This window comes from Leopardus geoffroyi, chromosome A3 (assembly GCF_018350155.1).
Source record: "Leopardus geoffroyi isolate Oge1 chromosome A3, O.geoffroyi_Oge1_pat1.0, whole genome shotgun sequence".
In the NCBI taxonomy this organism is placed as follows: domain Eukaryota; kingdom Metazoa; phylum Chordata; class Mammalia; order Carnivora; family Felidae; genus Leopardus; species Leopardus geoffroyi.
This window is the reverse complement of record NC_059336.1, coordinates 128,649,298-128,666,385: the sequence shown is the minus strand read 5'-3', so window position 1 is coordinate 128,666,385 and position 17,088 is coordinate 128,649,298. Positions and strand designations below refer to the sequence as shown.

The 17,088-nt window shown below is 38.4% G+C and overlaps 1 protein-coding gene and 1 long non-coding RNA gene across 2 annotated transcripts in view; one reads left to right on the top strand and one right to left on the bottom strand.

Annotated features, from left to right (window-relative positions):
• Positions 1 to 16,045, top strand: part of DDX1 (DEAD-box helicase 1) — a 36,594-nt gene extending 20,549 nt beyond the window's left edge. The window contains exons 15-26 of the mRNA XM_045447681.1: positions 2,233 to 2,331; positions 3,171 to 3,260; positions 4,230 to 4,418; positions 6,128 to 6,179; positions 8,133 to 8,279; positions 11,715 to 11,806; positions 13,125 to 13,197; positions 13,350 to 13,422; positions 13,505 to 13,547; positions 14,535 to 14,630; positions 14,915 to 15,035; positions 15,710 to 16,045. Of these exons, the coding sequence (XP_045303637.1) occupies positions 2,233 to 2,331; positions 3,171 to 3,260; positions 4,230 to 4,418; positions 6,128 to 6,179; positions 8,133 to 8,279; positions 11,715 to 11,806; positions 13,125 to 13,197; positions 13,350 to 13,422; positions 13,505 to 13,547; positions 14,535 to 14,630; positions 14,915 to 15,035; positions 15,710 to 15,840 (1,206 nt within the window). The 3' untranslated portion in view covers positions 15,841 to 16,045. The remainder of the gene's footprint in view (positions 1 to 2,232; positions 2,332 to 3,170; positions 3,261 to 4,229; positions 4,419 to 6,127; positions 6,180 to 8,132; positions 8,280 to 11,714; positions 11,807 to 13,124; positions 13,198 to 13,349; positions 13,423 to 13,504; positions 13,548 to 14,534; positions 14,631 to 14,914; positions 15,036 to 15,709) is intronic.
• On the bottom strand, positions 8,249 to 10,574 carry LOC123581555. Its single transcript, XR_006703815.1, has 2 exons — positions 10,488 to 10,574; positions 8,249 to 8,496 (listed from the first exon to the last, which is right to left on the bottom strand). It is a non-coding gene; the product is annotated as an uncharacterized LOC123581555 (long non-coding RNA).
• Positions 16,046 to 17,088: the final 1,043 nt, after the last annotated feature.

Sequence of the window (17,088 nt, the reverse complement as noted above, 5' to 3'; positions counted from 1 at the left end):
TGGTTTCTCAAACCCCAATCCGTTTTCCCCGTAAGTTACTAAGCTTCTTAACTCCTGTTTTCCAGCTGCAGAGCTTTTAGGGAATTCTATATGATTTGTCAGTCATCTAACATTTGGTACTGGCTAAATCCAATGGCAGAGGTAAAGGCAGTGTTATTCTGTAGCTTTCTTGACCAGATTTGCTTCCATTCTACTTAGCGGATCTCGTATGTTCTCTCTCTGCTCTTCTTTCCACCTGTATTCTCTCCTTGTTCCGTCTCCCGTCATCCTGTGGCTCAGCCCTAGTCCTGTGTTGTATCTTACGCTGGACCAGAAGTCAGCTTTGGAGTAAGAGAGTAGAACTGTGTAATTTAAAAAATATTTTAGAGTTGCACAGTAATGCAGCCTGTGCAGTTGAGGCCTAGGGGAGTGGTTGGAGCTCTTGCACAAGTTATATAAATATTTCCAACTTAACTGACTTTTTTTCTTTAAACCTGTGAGACCTAGTGTCTATATTTCATGTAAAGTGAGTTTTTTTGCTACTGAAATAGAGAAGAGAGGAAATTCACATGTGGGTTGGAATCTATAGTAAAGAGATGTTACATCCAGAGTCAGAGTGATGTTTTGTTCATTGCCCTGTACAGCCCATGTCACGGTGCTTGGCACATGGTTGTTCTTAACACACTTAAACAGGCCTTTATCTTCAGATTTTCAGGCAATATTCTCTACATTGAACTGAAATTTGCTTATTGTTATCAGTACAGATGAAACAATCGCTTCAGAAATGTCTGTTTCATTTTTCATGGGGCTATAAATGCCTTCTGTTGGTTCAAATTAAAAGCCAACACAGGATTCTGCTTCTTCAAGTGTCTGTGAGATGTTGAAGTAATGAGACTCCGGTGATAAATTTGTTAGGAGAAAATTATGTTTTTAGTCTACAGTGGAGAAAACAAATGAAGAATAGGAGTGAGTTTTCATGCCGATTAATCGAGTAGAAGTTTTGAGTTGTCTAATTGAATGGTTTGATGTAATATTTGTGCTCACACACAGATCTATATATACACTTTAAAGCAGTTTACCTTTATTGACTGCTTTCTAGAACTGGACCAAGCCCAGCTAAATGCTTACCTACATTGTCTTATTCAGTTCCCATGGTAGCCTTCTGAAATGATGCTCTTCTCCATTGTTACAGACTAGGAAGAGGGCTGATAGTAAATATTAAGTCACTTGCCCAAGAGCTTATGCCTCACCGGTAGACCTTACTTCAAAGTCCATGTTCCTGATCACTTTACCTTTGAGCTTGATTAAAAGACGTGTGTGTGAATGGAAAATGTTTGTTATTTGTACTGATGTGGGGACTTATTATTCTGTTCCCTGTGTGTATACTTGAAAATTTTTAGAATAAAAAGTTAAGTAAAACTTGTTCTTATTTGACTTAGACCTTTACTCAGGTTTGGACTTTGAGTTTGAAATTTAGTTTGGGTGCTTTGGAGCTGTATCATTTAAATTCTCATGACTTCAGTATTCTAAACTTCAGTTTCCTCATTTAAAAATAGGAATAAAGATAGTATTGTTTTCTGTAGTGGTCATGAGATGATACAGTACTTGTAAAACATTAGCACTGTGCCTGTTCATTATAAGCACTTGACAAGGAGTCATTATGATTGCGTTCCTGGGTAGTCAGAGCATCATCGTTATTAATTATAACTGCATTTATTGAGCACCTGGCACACAAACTGGGCATCGAGTGCCTTCTGTATCTCCTCTCTCAGTTGTCACAGCCATGTTGCAAAGCAGATTCCAAAAATGAGAAAATTTAAACTAGAAGAGATTAATTAAGTAAGTTGAGGTCATCCAGCTGGCTAACGGCGGAGGTGGGAATCGAGTCCTGGTTTGATTTGAGTTCCCATAAGATTCATCTGGTTTTCACTTGGAAAATATTTATGTATTTTATATATTAGACTGTAGTTTTATAAATTATTTTATATGTTAGATTATATATATATTATTTTATGTATTAGGCTATATCAGTTAAGGATGTCAAAATCAGCTACTAAAATCTTCACGTTAATTTCACGCCAAATACAGGTTTGGTAATAGGGCATTATCTATAGCTCCTTTTCTCTGAATTTGGAGCTGTCACTGCTTCAGTATGCATGTTTTCATGGTAAGTAGACCGTTATTGGTTGCTGTTTTATGGTGATTATAATAGTGCTTCGGTTTTCACTGGGTTCTTCTTTTGATATTTTTCAGGTAGATATAGTCGTTGGCACCCCAGGAAGACTAGACGATTTGGTGTCAACTGGGAAGCTGAACTTATCCCAAGTTAGATTCCTGGTCCTGGATGAAGCTGTATGTTGGACTATAGTCATGCTTTAAAAAAAAAAAAAAAAGTTTGCTTATGTGTTTGGAGGTAAAAATATGTAGAATGATGGAAAAATACAGTTCATTCATGATCCCAACATGTAGCAATAATCATTGTTACCAGTTTGGCATATTTTCATCCACTCCTTGTATTCATGTTAATATTATTTTATATAGTAAATCAAGCTGTGTAGGATCTGGGAAATCTTTTTTTTTTTTCTTTAAATGTAGTATTATATGTATTTCACATCCTTACTTGTAAATAGGTTTTAAAGGCTGACTAGTGCTCTATTACATGGATACTTCATGGTTTTGTTTAACTACTCTTCTTACTAGATATGTAGATTTGTTTTTTTACTCCAAATAGTGGTCTTTGTTGGTACATAAATTACACAGTACAATTCTTTCTTTATGTTATAGTTGCAAAATGTGAACTGTAAGGATATTAATGTCTTGACAGACTTCTAAAGTATTTTCAAAATGGATTGAGTAGTTTTATAACACTGAGATGATTTCTGTTTTCATTTTTGCAAATTAAAATCCTGTGTTTAACGACATGTGGTAGGAGCTATTAACTCTCATATTTATTCTAGAACACTAGAGTACAGATTTTGGGTTGTTTATTGTCAGCTTTTTCATATTTTAGTTACATGGAATTTAAAGCTGAATTTATAATTTGTCTTTATCCGTTCAAAATAATCATTTTGGTAATATGGTGGGGATATGTATGCTTATGAATTTGTTTCCATTATCTTTCTACACTTGATTTACAAAAGAAAGATCTAGGTGTTGATTTAAAAATTATGCTTTCTTTCCTTCTCCTTCAGGATGGACTTCTTTCTCAAGGTTACTCTGATTTTATAAATAGGATTCACAGTCAGATTCCTCAGATTACCTCTGATGGGAAAAGACTTCAGGTATGAAATGACTGATACATCCTAAAATACATGTAGATAGTTGTTATGTGTTAATGCTTTTTGTTTTCAAAACATTTTCAAGCATTTGTTTGCAAATGTTTTTGAAATTTGTTTTAATTTTTTTTTTTTTTTTAACGTTTATTTATTTTTGAGACAGAGAGAGACAAAGCATGAATGGGGGAGGATCAGAGAGAGAGAGGGAGACACAGAATCTGAAACAGGCTCCAGGCTCCAAGCTGTCAGCACAGAGCCCGACGCGGGGCTTAAACTCACGAACCGCGAGAGCATGACCTGGACCGAAGTCGGATGCTTAACCGACTGAGCCACCCAGGCGCCCCTATTTTCTTTTACACTTACATCTTGTCTTAGTGTCTTCTGATTAAGTTAACTACTGTAGAAAACATTTTCTTTGTTACCTGATTACATAGCACACGCAAAGAAAGAGTCTTAAAAGCTGCCCGTAGAAATGAAGGAGAAGGGAACTTGAGGAATTTAGGTCGCTGAGGATGATAAGGAAAACATTCTTAGTTGGTTTTTCCTACAGAGCATTAGAGTTTATATTCCAGACTGAGCACTGCTTCCTCTTTGAGGGGAAAATATCTGGAGCTGTTGAAAAACAGTGGTTTCCTTTGTAATTATTTCTTAAGATGTTACTCTTGCTTTTCTCACCCTTCTTTCCTGGGAAGAATTTGAGAGGTGTAGAGGCTTCAAGGGGACGGAAGGGGACACACAGTAATTTAGGATTTTAGATCTTCAAACACCTTCTCATCTTACCTAGTTTTTGTCGGGCCTTGTGGAATAGAGACGTGGTTTACGCAAGGGTGAGGGGCTGCGGCTCTGAGACCGACCTGCCCAGAGTCATGCCACCAGTTGTTGCTTAGATGCCAGGTTAACATACTTTGGGCCTCACGTTAGGTGGAATTGTAATTAGAACAGTTCAGCTAAATTTTGATTTTTTTGTTTCCCTAGGTGATTGTTTGCTCTGCTACTTTGCACTCTTTTGACGTAAAGAAGCTGTCTGAGAAGATAATGCATTTTCCCACGTGGGTTGATTTAAAAGGAGAAGATTCTGTCCCGGATACTGTGCACCATGTGGTTGTCCCAGTGAACCCCAAAACTGACAGACTCTGGGAAAGGCTTGGGAAAAACCACATTAGAGTAAGTACTTTACAACGTTAACATTTGTGTGGAATAAAACATCCATAAACTAGCTTAACCTTGGGCTCTTCGTGATTCTTACAGCCAGATACTATACCTAAGAAAGGAGTCCCGCACATGGACCAGAAAAGTTCAGGCCTTGAGGGCACAGAATAAGTGATGGGCTCAACTTTTCTTTTTTCCTCTGTGAGAGTTACTTTTATGATCATCTGGATGTAATTTTTATAAATAAATAGGATTATGTATGTATGTAAATCTAATTTCAGATACAGTGGTTTTTAGTAGTGTTTTGATGTCCTCTTGAGGTTCCTTATTTTCCTAAAAATCAATTTAATGCACCCATTTAGTCATTTTCCCACTGATCATAGATTTACCTGTATAAAATAAGGGTTTGTTACATATTGTAAATATACGATATCCTAAGAGCCACCTTTGCATTCTTAATATTACATTTAAAATTGATTAGTCTTACCTCATGAAGATACAAAGCTTCTGCACAGCAAAGGAAACAATCAACAAAATAAAAGGCAACCAATGGAGTGGGAAAAGATATTTGCAAATGACATATCGGACAAAGGGCTAGTATCCAAAATCTATAAAGAGCTCACCAAACTCCACACCCAAAAAACAAGTAATCCAGTGAAGAAATGGGCAGAAGACATGAATAGACACTTCTCTAAAGAAGACATCCGGATGGCCAACAGGCACATGAAAAGATGCTCAACGTCGCTCCTCATCAGGGAAATACAAATCAAAACCACACTCAGATATCACCTCACGCCAGTCAGAATGGCCAAAATGAACAAATCAGGAGACTATAGATACTGGAGAGGATTTGGAGAAACGGGAACCCTCTTGCACTGTTAGTGGGAATGCAAACTGGTGCAGCCGCTCTGGAAAACAGTGTGGAGGTTCCTCAAAAAATTAAAAATAGACCTACCCTAGGACCCAGCAGTAGCACTGCTAGGAGTATACCCAAGGGATACAGGAGTGCTGATGCATAGGGGCACTTGTACCCCAATGTTTATAGCAGCACTCTCAACAATAGCCAAATTATGCAAAGAACCTAGATGTCCATCAACTGATGAATGGATAAAGAAATTGTGGTTTTTATACACAATGGAGTACCACGTGGCAATGAGAAAGAATGAAATCTGGCCCTTTGGAGCAACATGGATGGAACTGGAGAGTGTGATGCTAAGTGAAATAAGCCATACAGAGAAAGACAGATACCATATGTTTTCACTGTTGTGTGGATCCTGAGAAACTTAACAGGAACCCATGGGGGAGGGGAAGAAAAAAAAAAAAAAAAAGAGGTTAGAGTGGGAGAGAGCCAAAGCATAAGAGACTCTTAAAAACTGAGAACAAACTGAGGGTTGATGGGGGGTGGGAGGGAGGGGAGGGTGGGTGATGGGTATTGAAGAGGGCATCTTTTGGGATGAACACTGGGTGTTGTATGGAAACCAACTTGACAATAAATTTCATATATTTAAAAAAATAAATAAAAATAAAATAAAATTGATAGTCTTAGACCCACAGTTAATAAAGGGTTTTTCTGAATCTGAAGAATGGTTTTGCCCACATACTTTAAAGACATATGTCTGTATCTAAAGTTAGATACACTTTTCTCTTTAAGGAAAAAAACGATACCTGTTTGGAATCCTTACTTACCCACTTGACACCCTGTTTTTCTCCTTTTCTTTTCATAGACTGATGATGTACATGCAAAAGATAACACAAGGCCTGGTGCTAATAGTCCGGGTAAGTTGAATGAGTGAACAGATGCATGCATGAGTGAGTGAATGAATGAATGAATGAATGGGGTTGAAAGATTTTGAAAACAAATTGATTTGTCTTACTGAATTTATGCCCTGTCTGTTCTCAGGAAGGATTTGAGGTAACCTACAAAATTAGAACAGGAATTTTGACAATAAAGATAACAAAAATAATAATAAAGAAATGGGGGAAAATTGACTGGTGTCAGTCAACTTAGAGCAGTATTAATCACTGAATTTCAGATGTTAGTCTCCTGACATCTAAGTCACAAGTATTTTGGATTATGGAATTCTTATTGATTGGAGGATATCAGCAGATTTCTCTGGCAACAGATTTTACATTGGCCCTGAATCCCAGGAGAAACGTCACGGAGGTTCTTCATTCAGGGAATTAACAAAGAAAAATGTCTTTAGTTTACAACTTTGTGAAAGATACAGAAATTATCTTGGAATCGCTTATCTGTTCTTTTTGTGTGCAGTAAAATATTCCCAACACAAAATTGCCCACTTTAACCATTTTGAAGTGGTCACGTTCAGTGGCATAAAGTTCATCCCTACGTTGCAGTCATTGCCGCCATCCATCTCCAAGACTTTTTCATCCTCCTAAACAGATACTCCATATCATGAAATATTTACCAGTTTTTAAAAAGTCTAACATTAAATCCTAATTCTTTGAAGATGCTTCTGTGCAGAGCAGAGACGACTTCAGGTGTCTCATATGTTAAAGATCTGTGAAGGTACGCTGTATTGGAAGGATAGTGCTCGTCCAGCCTAGAGTAGGTCTCAGATGTGTGGATTCAGGTGTCTCAGGCGGATCACTGGGAAGGGTTAGACTGCATTTACTTTATGGTTGGATTCATTGGTAGGTTTATGGCCAATATCTAAAAGTGAATTCTCTGAAATCTTGATTAAATAGAGTTCCTTTGAATTCGGTTTTATGTGCAGTTCCAAATTTATAAGGTGCATGCTCAACTAGCCTTATCGTTGGAGAAGAGCAGAGACCTTGCTAGTTCAAAATAATATATCCTCCCACTGTTAGGGAATGCATGTCATAAAATAAAAATTTTTACTTCTTCGAAATAAATTTTTTCTTATAAATGTTTTGCTTAGTTTATACTGCAATTAGGTATGACCGGAGAGCCTTTAGAAATATGGTGGATTACAGAATTAAAGTTTTGCATTAGATAGTTGAGTAACTGTAGTGTAGCTTCACACTGAAAAATAGAGATTGGGAGGATGATGACTAAGAAATTACCGAGTTCGACGTACAGTTTTTATTCCGTTGAGAAGTATGAACTTTCTGGTGTTAGATTGATTTAAAAAGTCCATTAATTATTTTTAAAAGGGGTTAAGATAATTGAGTAAACATCTCCATGAGAGGTAAGAGCAAAGTTTTGTTGTGGATATGAAGTTCTGTTTATTTGTGTGTTTATATGTCTGTTTTCCTTCATAAGAGGCGTGGCATAGGTGTTTTTGGCACACTATAAAATGGCATAAACATACACTAACAGAAATAGAAATAAATGAGTTGGGGTGACTCAGTGGCCCAGTGGGTTAAGCGTCCAACTCTTGGTTTCAGCTCCAGTCACGATCTCCCAATTTGTGGGATTGAGCCCCACTTTGGACTCTGTGCTGACAATGCAGAGCCCGCTTGGGATTCTCTCTGTCCCCCTCTCTCTGCCCCTCCCCCTCTCACGCATGCACCCTCTCTCTCTCGAAATAAATAAAAATAAAACTTAAAGAAAAATGAGCGAATGGATATTCTCACCATTTCATCCTATCTTAATATTTCTTAGTTTTGTCTGTACTACTTATATTAAAGCAGAGTTTTTTTTTAGGTGGGCAAAGCAGTAAGTCTGTGACTGTAATTATGTGTGTTCATAACAATTTTAGATTGAAATTCTTTTTTTTTGTTGTGGTGGTGGTGGTGGTATTCAAGAGATGTGGTCTGAAGCTATTAAAATCCTGAAGGGGGAGTATGCTGTCCGGGCGATCAAGGAACACAAGATGGATCAAGCAATTATTTTCTGTAGAACCAAAATTGACTGCGATAACTTGGAGCAATATTTTATGCAACAAGGAGGAGGTAATGTTTCCTCACTTGAAATAAATTGTGTTTATTTCCTCACTTAATCGGTTATTAGTCTCATGTTGGTGCAGTCTAGAACGCGTGCGCTGAATTTAAAGCGGTGGAGGCGCGTTGTCTCAGTGTCTGTGCTTGTCCAGTACTTTTCCATATGATAAGTCCCAGGAAAACCGCTTTCCACGCAGGCACAGTTTCATTCCAGTGCTCTGAGGCGCTGCTGTCATTTGGAAGAAAGGTAATGGTATTATTTAATATTAAAATTTTGAGGGTAATTATTAAGTAATAGAGTGTATGTCTTCTAAACCAATAAATGAGGAGTAAACCTTCATCTGAAAAAAGGCTAAGAAAGGAAGAGGAAAAAAAATGGGAAAGAGAATGGTTAGAAATTACAGAGTAAGACGGCTGGTGGAAAAGTCTATATGAGTGAACGCTCGCTCTAGTATATATCAGTGCGCCAAAGCCTTCTATTAAAAGGCATACATTATTAGACTGGATAAAATCTAACCGTATACTGTTTACAAGAGACATACTTAAAACCTGAGGTCATGGAAAGATCAAAAGGGGCTGAAAAAATGTATTAGCTAAACTACTAATCGAAAGAAAGTTGGTCTAGCTGTATTAATAAGAGATGCAATAGAATTTAAGACAAAAATATTAGCTAGAAATAAAGAAGGTCACTCTGTAATAAAAAATCTAATCTACAATGACTATATGATGATTCTAATATTATGCTCCTTATGACATGATATATATGAATCAACATGAAATAATGCCCAACGTGATCTGTCATTAGGGAAATGCAAAATCACAATGTAATACCACGTACACTCATTGGAATAGCTAGATTACAAATACGACACCCGATTTTGGCAAGGATATGAAGCAGCTGGAGTGTTCGTATGCTGCTGTGGTCCAGGCACCTTGGTAAAAGGTCTTACATGTTTTAATAAAATTAACATTGCTGTCTTATGGCTTAGTAATCCAACTCCTAAATATTTACCCAAGATAAGTAAAATTTACCCAAGATACAGTGAGAAAAGATATGGGCAAGAATGGTCATAGCAGCTTTATTTATAATAGGCCCAAACTGAAAATACACTAAGTGGGCATCAGTGGGGGAATGGCTTAAACCAGATGTGAACTATTTATACCGTGGAGTCCTGCCCGGTAGTACAAAGGAATGGACTTCTGGTGGATGCAGCGACTCTGGGTGAATCTCAGACATGATGCTGAATGAAGGATTTCTTACACAAGAGTGTATATGTGTAAACTGTATGATTCCACTTATGTGAAGTTCTGGAAGAGTCAGAACTAGTCTTTGATGGAGAAAAAACCCGCAACAGTGGTTTTCCCTGGGACAACGGGAGTGGGGTTATCTGGGAAAGCATGTGGGTTCTTTGTGGGATGACATTCATATTTTCTATCTTGTAGGGCTTTGGGCTATATCGGTACGTGCATTTGTCAAAACTCAGCAAATAGACACTTAAGATTTATACATTTCCTTGTATGTAGTATTTCACGTTAGAGGAAAACAGTAAAACCCAACCAAATAACTACATTCTAGTTAATGAAATGCGTGCTAAACTGTGTGTAGATATTTGCAGTTTACAGTAAGATGCATCAGAAATATAAAAATGAATTGATAGGACACAGGGACAGATATGGAGTAAAGCAAATATAGTAAATGTTAATGGTATAATCCAGGAGGTGAAAATATAGCTGTTCACTTTTAGAATTCATTCATTGTTGCTGTGTTTGAAATACAGTAGGGGCGCCTGGGTGGCTCAGTCGGTCAAGCGTCTGACTTCGACTCAGGTCATGATCTCGTGGTTTGTGGGTTCGAGACCCATGTCGGGCTCTGTGCTGACAGCTCACAGCCTGGAGCCTGCTTTGGGTTCTGTGTCTCCCTCGCTCTCTGTCCCTCCCCCTCTTGTGCTCTGTCTCTCTCTTCTCTCTCAAAAATAAACATTAAAAAAATTTTAAGAAATATAATAAATGTAAAAGTATATAAAGCAAAATTTGACAGATGTACAAGGTAACAGGTAAATCCTATTTTCATAATGGGGAAAACTCTAACATATCTCTTTATAATTGTTGTATATCAAGGAACCAGAAAACTCTAAAAGAAAATAGAAAATATGAAAAATTTGAAGTAATGGTCATATAAAGAACATGTTACATCATTCCTTACAGTGAATAGTTCAGTACCTTTTTTTCCCCCAAGTCATGGCAAACAGACTTGCTTGGTTGGTTGAGTTATAGTGACTGATTTGTAATAAATACTTCTTCCTGTCCATGTTGGTTTTGAATGGAGGATTTGATTATTTGGTTGGGAATGCTGTTAATCAAGCAGTACTATTCCCTAGTTCCTTCCACCTTCCTTCCCTAAATATTCTGGATACTTTTACTTAAAAACCAACTCTCCCAAACCATGATTAAAACCAAAATAACACAGCGTATACCAGACTTCAGAGGTTGAAGAGAGGGGAAAATGAAGGATCCCTCCCTTCGCTATACACAGCTCCACCGGGAGTAGGAGTGTATCTAGGATATTTTCCTCAGCCACTCGAGCTCAGAATGTGGCAGACCAGCTGTAAGTTGGCCTGCAAGTTCTGATTTGCTGTCATCTCTCCTCTGCATGGTTAGTTCTTGTGTGAGTCATTTTGGGTGGATGGATAGCTCTGCATAATATGTTTTTCCTTGAATTCTGAAGTATATCGTATTGAACCTAAAATTTACTATGGAGAGTAGTTATGGCATACTTGTTACCCTGGGCTACCTCATAGTGGAGCCTGTACATTCTGTTAAGTTCCGGAAGGTTGTTTGCTCTTACTGTAGTCTGGACTGTACTGCTTTTGTTACTGTATCTGCTTGAGTTTCTTTTCGGGATTGGCTACCACTGTACTTACTCTATAGTAGCTCCTCTTCATCCAACCGATTTGGTTCTTCTAATCTGCTCCGGTCAGGGATCCGGATAACTAAGCTGCTTAGGACACCTTGAGGAGGGTAGGGTTATGGGAGTGACCTTTTAGGTAAGGGCCTCAACTTCATAAAGCCTGTTTTGGTTCTTCCAAGATTGATCTCGGATCTACTTTTTGGTTCCTGGCTTTATATGGGATAGGTGAGGTTCCTGGTATACACATGTTTTCCTTTCACTAACACAGTTAGTTGGTACACTGTTCCATCTACTTCTGTAGATCAGGAAGAGTGACTAAAAATGTCCTTCAAAGCAAATCAGTTTTAATGCTCATAGAGTTTATTTCGGTGGCATTTCACCTATGATAGAAATTGTGTTAATCATGGTTTATGGCAGATTGGGGTATGGATTTCTGTGGAATTATATGGTAACAGTGTAGTCTGAATGCTATTGGTTTTTTGACATGGTCTTAGGTGTAATGTTTTCCAGGGTTAACTGTTGAATGTGCTTTTCACTAGGGCCTGATAAAAAAGGACACCAGTTCTCATGTGTTTGTCTTCATGGTGACAGAAAGCCTCATGAGAGGAAGCAAAACTTGGAAAGATTTAAGGTACTAATATTTAGCTGACTGCATTTCTTTAATACTTCAGAGGGGAATTGTCGCCAGTTTTAATTAGTTCCGGTAAATATCATTAAAGCAATTGTCCTAGAAATTTCTGACGATGTTTACCCTGTTGGTATATCCTTATCATGGCAGGGTTTAGTCATCTTTAGCAGTCAAATGGTAAATTGTAAGTTCTCTGTCAGCACACCACCACTGTAATAAGAATTTTCAACTTAAGGAATTTTAGACACATTCTTTCAGGTAGATCTTTTTAAGAGAAGCATCATGGCTATCGACAGTTAAACCGTGTCTGGGAGTTTGTTTTTTTTTTTTTTTTTAAATAGTTTGTAGTAATATCCATAGAGAGTTCATAGATTGATTAGGATAGGTATCAGAATACGGTTTTGTGGAATTAAGACTATTTGTAATTTATAATTTGTAACCCTAACCCTAACCCTAACCCTAACCCTAGTTTGGGGCACACCGTCCCAGTTCCATGCTTGCAGCCCGTGACCGGGTTGTGTAGCTCTTGGTGGAGGTGGGTTGGGCTTGAGCGTCCAGCCACAGCATTGTCCCTGCTTACCAGTGTGTTTGCCCCAGTGCAGAGTGTGAATATCATCTTCTCTCAGACCCGTCATGTGAGTAGAAGGTGGGAAGTGCTGGGTGAGGGACTTTGGATTCCGCTTCCATGCTGAGCAGAAGTGACGTGGGTAGTAAAGCGCGCTGCGTGGCCACACTTGAGCCACGTTGTGTGCCCTTCTCCGCCCTGGACCCTACCCTGGGCCCCAGGTCAGCGTGTCCTTCCCCTTCCTGTCTCTCACTCTGTGCCTTGGAGCACAAATGACACCCAAAGGCTAATTTGTACTTTTTTGGTGGGAGCACAGGGGCCCCTTCTAGGTTCCTATCTCTTTAGGATTTTTGTTGTCACAGAAAGTGTAACCTCAAGGGAAAACACCTAGTATTCTGAGTTTATTTTAATACAAGGGTAAAGATAATACGTATGGTTTAACATTTTGTTCTATCTGTCTTTTGAATTACCAGTCAGGATTTCTAAAGATAAAGCCACATTATAGCAATTTAATATTTTTGGTGTGGGGAAAAAAGAAAGTAAAAAATGAATCCAATTATTGATTTATTCAGTGTCTTATTTTAGCAGGTCATGACTTAAAAATTTAAGACATGGTCCAGGGAATTATGAACAACTGGACCTCTAGTCTGATAGTAACACGTTAGTTATCAGAAGTCTGTCTCATCCAGTGGATGACCATATTCGTGTTTATTTTTTAGTATATGTACCAGTAAATTCCTTCTCTGTTCTCTCTAGAAAGGAGATGTGAGGTTCTTGATTTGCACAGATGTAGCCGCCAGAGGAATTGACATCCATGGTGTTCCCTACGGTAAGAAGAAAGTTCTGATTCCTGCGGTTTACATTTTATGGAATTCAAAGTAAACCCTCTAATACGTTTGAAATATTTAAAACATCAAACATCTAATACGTTTGAAAATTGTAGAACTAATGGCGACTGGTAATACTTGTTCTTATTTTCAGTTATAAATGTCACTTTGCCTGATGAGAAGCAAAACTACGTCCACCGAATTGGCCGAGTGGGAAGAGCTGAAAGGTGCCGCTGGAGTTTCTCTTTTGTTCTTTTAATATTTGCTTGCTTCTTGAATAAGTCTAATAAGGACTCTAAAATCTTTCAGGATGGGTCTGGCCATTTCCCTGGTGGCAACAGAGAAAGAAAAGGTAATCTTTTCAGCACCGTATTATATTCGCTGTTTGTATTGTTTTAGATGTTGGAAATAAAAGCAGTTTGATTTTTCCATTTACACTGAATTCAGTTGCATATGGAATATAATTGAACATTTTTTTTGTTATTTAAAAAAAATTTTTTTAGTGTTTATGAGACAGAGAGAGAGAGAGAGACAGACAGCACAAATGGGGGAGGGGCAGAGAAAGAGGAAGACACAATCCGAAGCAGGCTCCAGGCTCTGAGCTGTCAGCACAGAGCCCGACGCAGGGCTCGAACTAGGAAATGGTGAGATCATGACCTGAGCCAAAGTCAGAAGCTCAACCAACTAGCCACCCAGGCGCCCCTGGAGTATAATTGAACTTTTTAATGGCATCTTTTTTTCTATATTTTCAAATGGACCAATAATGAGATGAAGTGTAGAAAGGAAAATGCAAACTGTGATTTTCACTAATAGCTTTAATATATATACTCGATTTCACCAAAAACTATTTAAATCCTCTCTGACATTATGCTACAGAAAACTCTTATGGGAGAGGATGGGGACTTATCTGGAAACACAATTTGATACAAATTTACAGAAAAGTTGCAAGAATAAGGAGCTCCCACACACTCCGTGTTCAAACTGGCCGTTCTTTTTGCTTTTTATTTCTTATTGAAAACATGTGGACTTTATTTTTGATATAACCTCAATATAGCATTCTCTAGCATTCACTTGTTCGCCCTTGTTTTTATCTGAGAATTCCTTTCTATAATTGACATGCATTCTAGGAAAACCTCAGGATTTTTCTCCAAAAGAGAAAAATCTTTCAGCAGACCGAGTTAACGCGTTCCTGAGGGCCAGTAGTGAGTGGACCGCACGTCACGCCTACAATTTCTCTTGTTCCTCGGGGACAGAAGATACTGCAAAAAACTAATTGAGAGTAAAGATAACTAGTGTGTTTCTGTCTCTACATGTTAGTGTTTTTCCATCTTTAACGTAGGTTTGGTACCACGTATGTAGCAGCCGCGGAAAAGGGTGTTATAACACGAGACTTAAGGAAGATGGTGGCTGTACCATATGGTACAATGAGATGCAGGTAAGACTCGTAAAAACGTACTGAAATTGGCAAAAATAGACTGCATTTAGTTATAAAAATTATACCCCGGCGTTTATCTGTTTGTTGGTTATGAGGAAAAGTAGTGATTTATTACAACGTCAGAGTTTGTAAATTATAACTTGTGAGTTTATCTCTTCAGAAAGCTAACTTCCACTTATTCTAAGGATTATAGTCTTCCTGGTTTATTTGATGCTATTAAAATTCAACTCTGTCAAAATGAGATCTTTCCTCAAAAATGTTTTTTGTTTCCTTTCCCTTCTTAGTTGCTGTCTGAGATAGAAGAACATCTGAATTGCACCATTTCTCAGGTTGAACCAGATATAAAGGTCCCAGTGGACGAATTTGATGGGAAAGTTACCTATGGTCAAAAGAGAGCCGCTGGTGGTAAGCTTTGAGTTACTTTTATTTCTGTTCTGAATGTGAATGTGTCCTTTCTGAGCTTCATTGTGTAGAAGAGAGTAAGTAATTTCATCTCATGCTGAGTGTCTGTTTTAGCAGATTAATCATTTCCTCCTATGACTCTCGCAGCAGTTTATCTGTATCTGTCTTGTCACATGCTTTGGTTATGTGATTTGTGTGCCAATGAAGGACAGCAGCTTACCTGTGTCTCTTGAGGTATTCGTGTCATAAAGAGTAGTTGAACATTTATGGAATTATTAGGAAGCGAGAGAATAATGGCGATTTTGAACAAAATTGAAAACCTTCGATTTAATTCAAGTGGTAACCCAGCGCACGGTTGCTCCTTTCGCCTGGAATGCCCTCAGCTCATTCCTGAAAATTTTTTCAAAAAATTCAGACTACTAAGCTAGTGCCTTCCAAACCAAAAAAGAGCAGAGGGGAGGGGTTGCTAGGGGTATTGGGACACTATTAGTGAGGCCTAACCATTTATTTATATTGATTTAACATTTTTAAAACTCACTTTTGGAGATAACTTGCCCAGTAGTACATTTTTATTGCTAGAAGCAATGTTTAAACGGACGTGATTGAGCCAAGTATTGCTGACAAGTTTTTTCAAGCCTGTCATTTACATGACTTTATAATTTGTGTGTGTGATGCAGGTGGAAACTATAAAGGCCATGTGGATATTTTGGCACCTACCGTTCAAGAGTTGGCTGCCCTTGAAAAGGAGGCGCAGACATCTTTCCTGCATCTTGGCTACCTTCCTAACCAGCTGTTCAGAACCTTCTGATTTTAACGTAAACTGAGTAAGATTTGAATAATAAAAGTCTGAAGTCTTAAAACTCTAAAACCTAAAACCGATGTACTGCTTGCAAGCAGCAGTATTTATAGTAACATAAGCCATTAATGCTAAGTCTTGCATGTCAAGAAACGTTACTGTTAGGAATTCTTCATAAAATGGCAGCCTAATGAGAATAATAAATTCGATGACTATATTTTTATGAAGGTTTGTGTCTTATTTTTAAAGTAACTTGATAGTTTTTCAAGAAGACGGTGGGTTTATGAAGTCAAATTTATGGGTATGTGACTTTGCTTGAGGAGCTGTGTGGAAACACCACTGGGTATCTTGAGTAGAATTTTTCACAGGAAGTAGTTCTAAATGGAGACGTTCTTGAGATGGTTATAGTCGTCTAGGTGGACGTTGAAGCTAGAGGAGACTCGTAACAGGAAAGAAAATTGGGTGATGCCAAGGCAGAAGGACAACTTGCTTAGTTTTAGGGGCCTGGAGTTTTTGAGAGAGGCAGAAAGGTTCTGTGTCTGAGGATTGAGGACTGATTTGTGATGGTGACAGTGAAGATGTATCTTGGACAGTTTACCTTCTTCGTAAGAACCTTTCTTTACAGATGATAGTTGCCTATGAAGATAAAACTATTCTGCTGTCCCTCTAGGTTTTAAAATTGAACACAGTTCTCTGGAATACATTTCCTCAATCCCTTTTGCCTAAAATACCAGCAGGAAAGGGGAACATTTCAACATGTACAATTGGATTGTTATTTTGTGTCTTCATAAAGTGTTATGAAGGATTCCTTAAGTACACAGGCTACTCTAAGTTCTTCTTGTGTGATGGTTTTCAAACCTCTTAGCCCCAAAATAGTTTCTTCAGCCAAAATCTTGAGTGAGACTCAGTGTAGACGTTAACAGTGGAAAACTGCTGCCCAGTACATTGAGTTGGCCTGTGTGAAACGAGGGGGGTCCCATTCTCGCTTAGGTTTTGACCACGTTCTTTGGCGATTTCCTAGAACGACCCCAGCCGACCTCGGAGCCATGCGGTGACAGCTCTCTGTAGTCTGCACACATGCATCACTGCTTTAGGAAGGGGTTTTTAACCAGTATAATGGCAAAGGAAAGACTGAGATCCGGACCGTTTACACACTAGCCGGGGCAGGTCTGACCTTGCTCGTGTCCTCGTTTTCTAGGCACAGCCGCACAGTTTGCAGGAGCGCGTGTCCACGTGGCCCGGTGTGCAGCACTGGACCTG